Source organism: Myxocyprinus asiaticus, chromosome 4 (assembly GCF_019703515.2).
Source record: "Myxocyprinus asiaticus isolate MX2 ecotype Aquarium Trade chromosome 4, UBuf_Myxa_2, whole genome shotgun sequence".
Taxonomy (NCBI): domain Eukaryota; kingdom Metazoa; phylum Chordata; class Actinopteri; order Cypriniformes; family Catostomidae; genus Myxocyprinus; species Myxocyprinus asiaticus.
This window is the reverse complement of record NC_059347.1, coordinates 17870740-17883986: the sequence shown is the minus strand read 5'-3', so window position 1 is coordinate 17883986 and position 13247 is coordinate 17870740. Positions and strand designations below refer to the sequence as shown.

General features: G+C 39.1%; 1 protein-coding gene across 1 annotated transcript in view; it reads right to left on the bottom strand.

Annotated features, from left to right (window-relative positions):
- Positions 1-1500: 1500 nt before the first annotated feature.
- LOC127431874 (LHFPL tetraspan subfamily member 7 protein-like) overlaps positions 1501-13247 on the bottom strand; it is a 230322-nt gene continuing 218575 nt past the window's right edge. Inside the window, exon 3 of the mRNA XM_051682498.1 lies at positions 1501-3076. Within this exon, the coding sequence (XP_051538458.1) occupies positions 2850-3076 (227 nt within the window). The 3' untranslated portion in view covers positions 1501-2849. The remainder of the gene's footprint in view (positions 3077-13247) is intronic.

Here is a 13247-nt window from a genome sequence, read left to right as displayed (position 1 = left end):
GTGTACTCCTGCATAAACACATTAAAAGGGCCTGCTTATGAATCTGATGCTAGTGTAATGTGCTCTGTCCACTGAGTATGTTTGTATGTTATAAGCAGGCTCACACAGAATCTGCACCAGCATAACTTCGCAGAAATCCACAGAATTGGAATGGCCATCATTCACATTGCGTATGTAAATTAAATTGTGTATTTGTTAAATATTTTCGGCTAATTTGATTGTGCTGTCAGCTCCCAATAATAGTGTAGTACTCACAGCTCTGCATAACATATTTTGCCACGTTTAAATCCATTCCGCAGAATTCCACAGATTTTCACCCAAAATCAGAAAAAGTACACTTTTCCACTGTATGCTCATTCATATCATGGAAATGTGACACAAGTTGCAGTTAAATCTACTGAGAGGGGTCAGTGGGGCATTTTGAGTGCCGTTCTTTTTGCCAATCTGTACACATTACACAAACAAATGCATCAACACATTGGTAAAAGTGAGCCAAGTGCAATATGGAATGATCCAAGTAGAAGCTTTAGCTTTACTGTATTGCTGTGCCAAGAGTAAATGCATTAGCATATTAATTTGATCCTTACAACAAATGTCCACAAGTAAGAGATAAATCTGTCATGACAAATCAGGACTGAATGGCTTGTCCTCTCTTGCTGTTGTTCAATCACTTACTAATTTTGTTTTCATCATTTAACTTTGCAGTCCCTTCAAAACATAACAGGTCATCAGCTTCGCTTGAAGCACTAACATTTAAATCTTTCAGCTAAAACACACTCCTAATCATCATAATTATGTAGACAAACACAATGCACAATGTTAACGTCACAAGAAAGCATATACAAAATGTTTCAGTAAAAGTAGATAACCTGATGAATGGTACTTAAAGGAATAGTTCACCCAAACATGAAAATACTCTCATCATTTACTCACCCTCATGCCATCCCAGATGTGTATGACTTACTTTCTTCAGCAGAACACAAATGAAGATTTTTAGAAGAATATTTCAGCTCTGCTGGTCCTCACAATGCAAGTGAATGGTGACCAGAACTTTGAAGGTCCAAAAATGATATAAAGGAGGCATGAAAGCAATCCATATGATTCCAGTGGATTAATCAATGTCTTCTGAAGCAACATATATGTGGGTGAGAAACAGAACAGAAACAGAAGTCCTTTTTTACTATCAATTTCTACCTTTGACCAACACAAACCAATAGGTAGCTGAATGTGGCTGAATGTGGAAGTGAAAGTCACTTCCACACCAGAATCTGAGAGTGAAAGTGTAGATTTATAGTAAAAAGGACCTAAATATGCATCTGTTTTTCACCCACACCAATTATATTGCTTCAGAAGACATGGATTTAATCACTGGATTCGTATGGATTACTTTTATACTGACTTTTGGACCTTCAAAGATCTGGTTACCATTCACTTGCATTGTGAGGACCAACAGAGCTGAAATATTCTTTTCAAAATCTTTGTTTGTGTTCTGCAGAAGAAAGAAAGTCATACACATCTGGGATGGCATGAAGGTGATTAAATGATGAAATAATTAACTTTTGAGTGAACTGTTCCTTTAAGTCTTAGCAATAGCAATGGTCAAAAGGCACAAGTTGGTTAGAAGTTGGTATTTTCCCGAACATAGTGTCTGAGTGTTGACTTAAACCCAACTTTAAGAACATCTGTAAGTACATGTCTTTGCCTTGCTCCTGATTTAGCTTAATCCAGAATAATTCAGTTATAGTAGGTGTTATAACAGTAAAGAAACCATATGGAGGCTTCACACAACATTTCCTGTTCACTCAGAAAATGGGCGAACAATTTGAAAAACACACGGTTTTGGTGTGGTTTAGTTGTCACTTAAGCATACAGTTTATAAGAAGTCCATGCTTGTGTTAGTGTTCATGTTTGAATCCTCCTCATTAGGGTCAACATGACGCAATATGGCAGTTTGAAGCCATTTCAATAATTAGTTCCTTGATGGCTCTCACAGGGTTTTCATGAAAAATAAAGTGAAGAAAACATTACAAATAAAAAAAAAAAATTAAAAAGCCTGTGATTTTAGTTGGACTTTAACTGAAAAAGGAGAAGATTTTAGTTTACTTAAGCCACAGTATTGGTCCTTGTTGACTAAGTACTGCAGTATATCAGGTGCTAAAAACTGTATGAAGCAAAACTTTCAGACTGATCAGTATGATTTATTTAGTTTTAATCCAGTTTTGCAGGTGCTTCTGTAAACTTAGTGAAAGTTCATTTACAGTAGTTGGATCCATTAGTATATCTTTTCAGAGATCCTGACGTGTAATTTGTTGTCCATATAAAAGGCGTCTACCACTTGTCTTCTGAGTTAATTGCATGCCAACAGTAAAATGTTATTGGAAATTGTTACTCAATTGTCACTTATTTTTGGTTTTGCAACCAATGCAAATGAAATAATGAAAATACTTATTTGCAACATGGTCCATTATCCTCAGTTGTTTTTAGTAGTTAGTTCTTAAAGGTTGTCAATGAAGAAAACAGAGACAGCAGACCTTGTAAATAAATTAGAAAGAAAGAGAAATATCAAAATCCATGAATTCCATTTCAAAATAATTTTTCACCTTGCAGCCTGACTGAAGAAAGAAAGGACGTTATCCAATAAAGGAAGATGACAGCACAAAAAACAGGACATTGGGGGGTTAGATCTTCAGTTCTGCTCCCAAATGACATCATCTTCATCACAACATCATTACTAACCATAGGAAATCATGTTGAGACTTTGCAGTCTGCCTGTCCAATGCCAGAATGGTCACTTCTTAGTTATAATTGGTGAGCAGGGTGAATATTTGTAGATGGTGGTCTTTAGTGCCCTATAAAAGCGTGGGCAATGGGGTCGGTGACAGCTGCTCTTTGGGTGCGTACTTAGCGAAAAAGGGCAGAAAAAGCGTGAGCATGACACCTACAATAGCCAGCATGTAGCCCCATCCTATCTGACACTCCCCGGCGTAGTAAATGTCAGAGTCCCCGCAGAAAGACTTGACCAGGTTAGAGTTGAGACCAAAGGGGTAGACCAGTAGGCCAGATCCCATAATGAACACTAGAGTAAAGAGAAAGAGAAGAAGAAATTAATCACTGGTGCTTTTGAGTAGTGTACACAGAACAGCAACAGAATATTAGCAGTTAGAAAGTCTCACTTCTTAAGTACTTAAAGGAACTGTTCATCAAAAAATGAAAATTCTCTCATCATTTACTCGCCCTCATGCCATCCCAGATGTCTATGACTTTCTTTCTTCAGCAGAAAGCAAAGATTTAAAAAAAAATATCTCTGTAGGTCCTCACAATGCAAGTTAATTTTAAACAAAACTTTAAGCTCCAAAAAGTACATAAAGGCAGCATGAAATAATCTATTTTAATCCATATCTTCAGAAGCGATATGATAAGTATCTTTTTTTTACTATAAATCTCCACTTTCACTTTAACATTCTTCTTTTGTTTTTGGCGATTCACATTCTTCCTGCATATTGCCACCTACTGGGCAGGGAGGAAAATTTATAGTAAAAAAAGACTTAAATATTAATCTGTTTCTCACCCACACCTATCATATCTCTTCAGAAGACATTACTTTATGCTGCCTTTATGTGCTTTTTGGAGCTTCAAAGTTCTGGTCACCATTCACTTACATTGTATGGAACAACAGAGATAAGATGTTTTTCTAAAAATCTTTAGTTTTTGTTCAGTAGAGGAAAGAAAGTCACACACATCTGGGCTGGCATGAGGGTGAGTAAATGATGAGAGAATTTTCATTTTTAGGTGAACCAATGCAATTGTAATAGGAAAATGTGGTAGAAAATCATAAAAAACTAAATTTAGTAGTTGCTAAGTATAGTGGAAATTGGAAAGCTACAATTATTTGCTATCACAGACAGTTGTATTAGCTCATATGCTCAAGGTGGCAGTAGAGAGCTGTGCCTCTCCTGTCCAATGGATGATGCACTAATAGAGGTAAACCTTCCTTCAGTATCTCCACAATATTGTTTCCAGTTCTACCATAGAAATATCAGAGACACACCACACAAAAACATCAGCCCATCACATCTACTTTGTGCATGACATGAGTAATTTTTTCAACAATTGTTTAAAGACAGATTGTTTAACCTAATTGACTATATCACAATTCCAGTCGGTCAGAAGTTTACATACACTAAGTTAACTGTGCCTTTAAGTAGCTTGGAAAATTCCAGAAAATTATGTCAAGCCTTTAGGCAATTAGCTTCTGATAGGAGGTGTACTGAATTGGAGGTGTACCTGTGGATGTATTTTAAGGCCTACCTTCAAACTCAGTGCCTCTTTGCTTGACATCATGGGAAAATCAAAAGAAATCAGCCAAGACCTCAGAAAAAAAATTGTGGCCCTCCACAAGTAATTTCCAAATGCCTGAAAGTACCACATTCATCTGTACAAACAATAGTATGCAAGTATAAACACCATGGGGCCACGCAGCCATCATACCGCTCAGGAAAGAGATGCATTCTGTCTCCCAGAGATGAACGTAGTTTGGTGTGAAGAGTGTAAATCAATCCCAGAACAACAGTAGAGGACCTTGTGAATATACTGGAGGAAACAGGTAGACAAGTATGTATATCAACAGTAAAACGAGTCCTATATCGACATAACCTGAAAGGCTGCTCAACAAGGAAGAAGCCACTGTTCCAAAACTGCAGTAAAAAAGCCAGACTACAGTTTGCAAGTGCACATGGAGACAAAGATCTTTCTTTTTGGAGAAATGTCCCCTGGTCTAATGAAACAAAAATTGAACTGTTTGGCCATAATGGCCATTGTTATGTTTGAGGGGAAAGTGTGAGTCTTGCAAACTGAAGAACACTATCCCAGCTGTGAAGCATGGGGGTGGCAGCATCATGTTGTGGGGGTGCTTTGCTGCAGGAAGGACTGGTGCACTTCACAAAATAGATGGCATCATGAGGAAAGAAAATTATGTGGATATATTGAAGCAACATCTTAAGTCATCAGCCAAGAAGTTAAAACTTGGTCGCAAATGGGTCTTCCAAAAGGACAATGACCCCAAGCATACCTCCAAAGTTGTGGCAAAATGGCTTAAGGACAACAAAGTCAAGGTATTGGAGGGGCCATCACAAAGCCCTGACCTCAATCTAATAGAAAATTTGTGGACAGAACTGAAAAAGCGTGTGCGAGCAAGGAGGGCTACAAATCTGACTCAGTTAGAATGACATTTGTCATTCAATCACCGATTTTATATCTGAAATCTGCATGTACATCCCTACAACGCAATGCAGTTATTTATTTATTTAAAGTTGGTAATTTTTCCTGTTTCTTGAAAGCCAGAGCAAGTTATGTACAGTATATCTGTATCAAACAGTGTCTACCTCTAACAAATTTCATCAGTGAACAGATCAGCTGAATGTAAACAGGTTCACTGAAACTGAGGTAAGATACAAACAGACATTTTCAGACTTATTTATTGTGATAATCGAAGTGTTTGTTCAGAGTTATTTGTTTTATGTTTTTAGGGCGAAATGCAACTGTCATATCCACAGGTCGGAGATGGTGAAACGGGGATGTTTTCGCCTGTCAGTCAGTTTCACCTCCTGCTGGCAGTTTAACATTGCATCAGCGATCCAGTTCTATTTATATATTAGTGGTTTTAACATGGCTGGAATGCTTAACCAATCAGCATCCAGGACTGGAACATGGTATCACAGGGTAAACCCAAACAGTTCCATGTTGTAGTTGTACTGCACAGAAAACAGCTAAATGTGTTTAGTTTTTTCGGCTGGGGACAGTAGAATCACATAATTCGCCCATGATCTTCTTCAAACCCTCAACACACAAAAAGACCCAGAAATAGCATTTCTCATCCCTGCTACTGCACTAACAACACTTTCTTTTCCAGCTGTGCTCTACACTGGACTGTGTTTGTCGGCGGGGGCCTGACATCTCAAAGCTGGTCTGCTAATGACAACATAATGGCCATCTCTATCTTTGATCATTTCAAAGACACAGTCAAACACGACTTCTCCAGGCTGAGAAAAATAAGTGCTACCAATAGATGTTTACACTCAAATGAGGCCTCAATTACATGCCATTCAGTGAGTCTCAACAAGCTATTCAATAAAATTTCATTACCAAGGCAATCTTCAATGAATGACAAACACAGAGATAGCACTACTGTATGGAGTTTAATTAAACCGGGTCACATCAACAAGGCTTGCACAGCTCAGGCCAATTGCAGTCTGGATCAGATAAAGGCCTGAGCCCACAGGGTGTGCGTTTGTGTGTGTGTGTGCGTGTGTGTGTAGGAGAATGAGATCTCCTGTGTGACTACAATGCTAAACTATCAGAATTAGAAAGTATACAAACTCATTTTACAGTGTTACAAAGTGCATTTGATTGTGTTTTGGTCATTTGTTCTGACAAATGGCTTTGTTTTACAAAAGATGAAAAAAAAAAAAAAAAAGAACCACTAAAATGTGGTCAAATTTAGATTTGTGGTCAACCAGTACATCAAGCAAAGACAAACTCAATTTGCTGTGAGAATAAAAGTACACTCGAAAAACTCCTTTAAATGAATATTCTGTGTTAAAGCTCTGTTGAAGGCATCTGCACAGCTGATTACCATAGAAAGTATTTCAAGTTGTCCTGCATTTTGTAAAAAACAAGCAACAAAAATCTGATAATACTCATGCACTTACAATGGAAGCCAGCAGACTCTATGCACGGACACTTCTGCATTTTGTCAGAAGGGGCGCACTTACATCTGGCGCAGCACCGGGAACCATTTATTCTAAAGCTCATAAATGCTGTCCAGATGACTTGGGGAAATTGACCTGTTTCTGGAGATTGGTCGTATGTGTCGGCAGGGATCTGCCGGAACAGAGAGAGCCCTTATGATGAATGAATACTTATGGAAAGTATTTTTTTACTTTTACTTTTTACTTTTATTGGCAGAAAATAAAAAAGTGATAGTTAACAATGACAATAAACAGTGATTAAATAGGGTAGGTAACACTTTAAAATATGCATTAGGTATCATGAACTAACAATGAACAATATATTTGTTACACAATTTATTAATCTTTGTTAATGTTAGTAAATAGAAATACAATTGTTCATTGTTAGTTCATGTTAGTTTATAGTGCATTAACTGATGATAACAAATACAACTTTTGATTTAAAAAAGTATTAGTATGTGTTGAAATTAACATTAACTAAGATTAATAAATGCTTCATTGTTAGTTCATGTTAACTAATGATGTTAACTAATGTTAACCTTTAACCTTATTGTAAAGTGTTACCATAGGTTTACAGTATTATTACTCTTGTTTAATATTCTCAAATATTGTGGTAAGTATAATAATTTACCAAAAAATCAGTACTGTTGCTTTGTGGTGTTCTCTGTGATGTTTGTTCGTCCTGCGGATGGCGCTTAAACCTCTGTGAAACGGACTGTCACCAACTTCATCTTCTGGTGTTTGTTTGTGCTCTCCATTACATGATTTGCTTGTACTGTTGTATTTATTACTTGTCAATTGCTGTACAATCACTGAGTGATAATGCAATAAAACACTGCACACAGAGGAAGCCTCACACACTGTTCTGCAAGCTTCATATCATATGTATTTAAACTTATTAGAGCTCATTACTAAGACAATTTTTTTACTTTCACTAAATAATATCACATTTGCTGTGATAAATCGTATTATTTTAGAAAGAAGAGCAGTTTGCTGCAACTCTCGACACTTTCGCTATGGCTGAATATCATACTGGAAGCTTGTTAGTGCCCCTATATTTTACTGAAAATACGGATATGTGCCGTGCATGGGGCAAGTGTATGGTGCAAAGGTTGCTCCATAGACTTCCATTGTAAGTGCATTTCTATATAAACGTTATTGTTTTTAAAAACTGCTGAACAAGTTGAAATTATTTTCTGTTGGCGTTGACAGCATACCACATGCTGTCGATATAGTTAAACTTTACCCAGAATAAGATTTCAGAGCTTCGCATTGAGGTGAAGGTGAATAATATAATTAATGTAAATAACTAAAATTTTGGTCTGTTCCTCACACAAAGCTATTGTATGGCTTCAGCAGACTTGAAATACAACACACAAGTCGTATGGACTACTTTTATGGGGTTTACAGACAAGGTCAGTCACTATGAACTGTAGTTGTATGGACAAGAGCTGTGTGAAGATTGTTCAAAAATTCTCCTTTTGTGTTCCACAGAAAAATACAGCATACAGGTACAAAATGACATGAGGGTGAGTTAATAATAAAAAATTTTTTTTGTCATTTTTGGCAATGCAGTCAACATTTGTCCTCCTTTGACCTTTAAACCAGGTTATATCATGTAAGTCTATTCTATTTTTTCTCTAATTTAAACATTTTCTCAGTCTCTGATGTATGTCGTGTGAAGGGGTTAGAGGTTTTATGGCATATGTTATCTATATGTCATATTTCTATCCTCAATCTTAAAGCAATACTGTGCAGCAAAACCTAATTTCTTGCTTGGCAGGGTTGACTAACCACACATACATGAGACCTGCGGCCGCTGCTGTAATCCATTGCCTATATGTGCTTTGGAGACAAATGATTGGATGATGAGATTCAGTGAATAGTGTAATAACATTCAAACCTGCCCCTCTGATGGCACGTGTCTCACAGAGTTTAATGCTGAATCTGCCCACCATGCTCATTGGACGTGATGAGGTCAGTGTCACCATCACTCTGAGTGATAGTGATGTACATGTGCATCCAAGCTGATAGGAGACATTTGAAAAGTGCCTGTAGCTGCACATAGAGTCACAATAAAATGTTCTCTATACATGACTACTAACATCACCCGAAATGCGAACTTTTTAGATTGCAATACTTTTTTCCCAAAACATTATGCTTTAATGTAAAACTCTACAGTAATACACACTGTATATGGTCAAAGCCACATGCTTGGTGAGTTTTTACATGCATTTGAATTGAAAAAAATCAATGGTAAAAAAATGGTCTCATAAAATTCTGCAATCATCTGTCACTGCGACTGGTGGCCTAAAAAGTTAATTTCCCACCCTGTTGCCAATCTCACAAGATGACTTGATGCAATGAAAAAGTGTGGGGACAATCAGAACCACACGAGTGACAGCTGATTACAAACAGAACTGGGCTTTTGAGGCAGTGTAGTTTATATGCAATTATAGACCGTTTAAAGTTAGGTCTCCACAATAGCCACGAGGCAGTAATGCATTTACTACAGCACATTATGTCTGTTTTCCCTCATTCAGTCTTGGTTACTGAAGCTTCACTGATCCTACAGGCCACTAAGAGTGTCTTGAGTGGCCTAGACATCTGTAATGACAGGAGAGAAACATGGACAGTGTGATTGGAGGACATTGATTTTGGCACTCAAGTGTGGGTGGTGTTGTGTCTGTGAACATGTTTAAGAGTTGTCAGATTTGCATGAACACAAATATGGTATATTCAGATTCAAGGAGACAAATGACCAAAGGTGTGCTCTAGTAAAACAATCACTAAACCTGCATTTACCAATGTTTGTAAACTAAACATCACAACTAGTGGTTTAAGATATAACAGCAGGGAGTTTGTGAGATTATTAGATATAAACGGCAATGCTGAATTAAATGAAAATGTAGTAATAAATAATTCCTTAAAATTTTACAAATTTGAAGATGTTGTGACTGTCATGTGTATTTTGTTGGTTCATGTATTTCATGTCTTTTATTTTGAAAATCTAGTTCATATTTCATGTCATGTGTTCCCTGGTCATGTGATTTCATGTTTTCCCTCCATGTTCATGTGTCTTGTTTTCATTGGTTTATTGTCTGGTTTTCTTGTTATCAGTTCTGTCTGTTCATTGGTTCCCTCGTCACTGTTTTACCCCTTGTCCATGTATTTAAGCCCTCATGTTTTCCATTGTCCTTTGTCAAGTATTGTGTGTGTTTGGTAACGTTGTCAGTTTATGTCAAGCCATGTTTATGTCAAGTCAAGTTCATGTTTATGTTTCACATTTGTAATTAGGGTTTTTTTGGTTTTTCATATTTATTAATAAATTTGCACTTGGGTTCTTCATTTCATCATCAGTGCCAGCAGCCACTCGTTACAGTGACATTCATTATATTTATTGAAAGGTTTACTATGGTGGCCATCTGGCTGAGAAGTGCACAACACAACCAAATTAGCAAAGCAAATAAAAGCTGAAAACACAACAGAAATAAGCACAACACAACAAAATAAAACCACAACACAACAGAAAAGACACAGCACAACGTAAATTGGCCACAACACAACAAAATTAAGCCACAGCAAAGCAAAATTAATACACAACACAACAAAAAAAAAGCCACAACAAAAAAGCCACAACACACACACCCCAAAAAAGCCACAACACAGCTAAATAAAGCCACAGCACAATGAAATAAAGCCACAACAGAGCAACATAAAGCCACAACACAATGAAATAAAGCCACAATTTATTTTTTTTTTTACATCATGATGTGGAGCGCTCCTATTGTATTGTTGTTTTTGTTTGTTTGTCCTGTGTTTAGTCATCTTTTTCCAGTCAGTTTTACCAGAGACGAACTGCTGAACATTCAAGAGCATATACCAGACAATCTTTTCCTGGTTTTTGAATATTCAGACGTTTTGCTAGACATTTTAGTTGGAGGCGCGGCTTTGTTGTTCAGGAGACACAGGCGAGGAAGATGAGCCGGTGCGCTGGTCAAACTCCATCGGTGGGGCTTTCTAACAACGCTGCCGAGCATTCATCTTGCGAATCTCCGCTCTCTTCCTAACAAAACGGACGAACTACATCTCCTCACCCGCACAAACAAGGACTTTTCAACCTCTGCTGCCTTGTGCTTCACAGAAACCTGGTTGAGTGAAGCCATTCCGGACAGCGCGTTACATCCGCCGGGCTTCCAGCTGTTCAGAGCGGATCGCATTGCGGAGTTAACGGGGAAAACGAGAGGCGGTGGAACATGCTTTTACATCAGTGAAAGTTGGTGTACAGATCTAACAACGTTAAAGAGGATGTGCTGTCCTAATTTGGAAGTGCTCTTTATTAACTGTAAGCCTTTCTACTCGCTGCGGGAGTTTTCCTCGTTTATTCTGGTGAGTGTGTATATTGCACCAAACGCGTGTTTGAATGCCGCACTGCAACAGCTGGCTGATCAAATCACAGACACGGAACAACAATACCCGGACTCAGTTATTATTATTCTTGGGGATTTTAACAAAGCAAATCTCACATGTGAACTGCCCAAATACAATCAGCACATTACATGCCCCACCAGAGACAGGAACATACTGGATCATTGCTACACAGCAATAAAGGATGCATATCGCTCTGTCCCTAGAGCAGCTTTGGGACTCTCTGATCACTGTCTGGTTCATCTTCTTCCAACCTACAAGCAGAAATTAAAATCAACCAAGCCAGTAGTAAGGACTGTAAAGAGATGGACCAATGAAGCAGAGTGGGAACTACAAGCCTGCTTCGATTGCACAGATTGGAGTGTTTTTGAGGCTGCAGCCACAGACCTGGACAAGCTCACAGATACTGTTACATCATATATCAGTTTCTGTGAGGATATGTGCATTCCTACTAGGACTTATTTAAAGTTGAACAATGACAAACTGTGTTTACAGCAGAGCTCAGGCAGTTTCGTCAGGCCAAAGAGCATGCTTACAGGGGTGGGGATAAAGTCTTGTACAATCAGGCCAGGAACACACCGAACAAGGAAATCAGAGTGGCTAAAAGAAGATACTCTGAGAAGCTGAAAAACAAGTTTTCAGCTAACAACCCTGCATCAGTGTGGAGTGGCATGAAACAACTCACAAATTACAAGACTCCTACCCCCCAACCCTGTGGTGGACCAACAACTGGCTGACGACCTGAATGTGTTCTACTGCAGATTTGAAAGGCCCAATCTCACATCCCACACCCACTCTGACCTTCACTTCACACAAACACCAACACCTCCTGCAACCCCCCTCCTCCCCCCTCCTGCTACTCAACCTGCACTTAAGATCTGTGAAAATGATGTGAGCCGCGTCTTTCAGAAGAAAAAGATGAGGAAATCTTCAGGCCCAGATGGCGTCTCACCAGCGTGTCTTCGATCCTGTGCTAACCAGTTGGCCCCCATCTTCACACAGATCTTCAACAGATCACTGGAGCAGTGTGAAGTCCCATGCTGCTTAAAACACTCAATCATCTTTCCCAAAGAAACCAAAAATCACTGGACTTAATGACTACAGACCTGTCGCCCTGATGTCTGTGGTCATGAAATCATTTGAGAGACTGGTGTTGGCCCACCTGAAGAACATCACTGGACCCTTTCTAGATTCCCTTCAATTTGCTTATCGAGCAAACAGGTCTGTGGATGATGCAGTCAACATGGGATTGCATCATATCCTGCAACATCTGGACAGACCAGGGACATATGCAAGGATCCTTTTTGTGGACTTCAGTTCGGCTTTCAACACCATCATCTCAGCTATAGTCCAGAATAAATTACACCAACTCTCTGTTCCCATGTCTATCTGTCAGTGGATTACCAGCTTTCTGACGGACAGGCAGCAGCTTGTGAGACAGGGGAAACTCACTTCCAGCACCTGTACAATCAGCACTGGTGCCCCCCAGGGATGTGTGCTCTCCCCACTACTCTTCTCCCACTACACCAATGAATGCATCGCCAAGGACCCCTCTGTCAAGCTCCTGAAGTTTGCAGACGACACCACTGTCATTGGCCTCGTCCGAGATGACGATGAGTCTGCATATAGAAGGGAGGTTGAACAGCTGGCTGTCTGGTGCAGTCAAAACAACCTTGAGCTGAACATGCTCAAAACAGTGGAGATGATTGTGGACTTTAGGAGGAACACCCCAACACTGACCCCCCTCACCATTCTAAACAGCACTGTGGCAGCAGTGGAGTCATTCAGGTTCCTGGGCACTACCATCTCACAGGACCTGAAGTGGGAGACCCACATTGACTCCATTGTGAAAAAGGCCCAGCAGAGGTTGTACTTCCTTCGCCAGCTGAGGAAGTTCAACCTGCCACAGGCGCTGCTGATACAGTTCTACTCAGCGGTCATTGAGTCTGTCCTCTGCACTTCAATAACTGTCTGGTTTGGTTCAGCTACGAAATCAGACATCAGAAGGCTACAAAGGTCAATTCAGACTGCTGAGAGGATTATTGGTTGCCCCCTGCCCCCCCTTCAAGAACT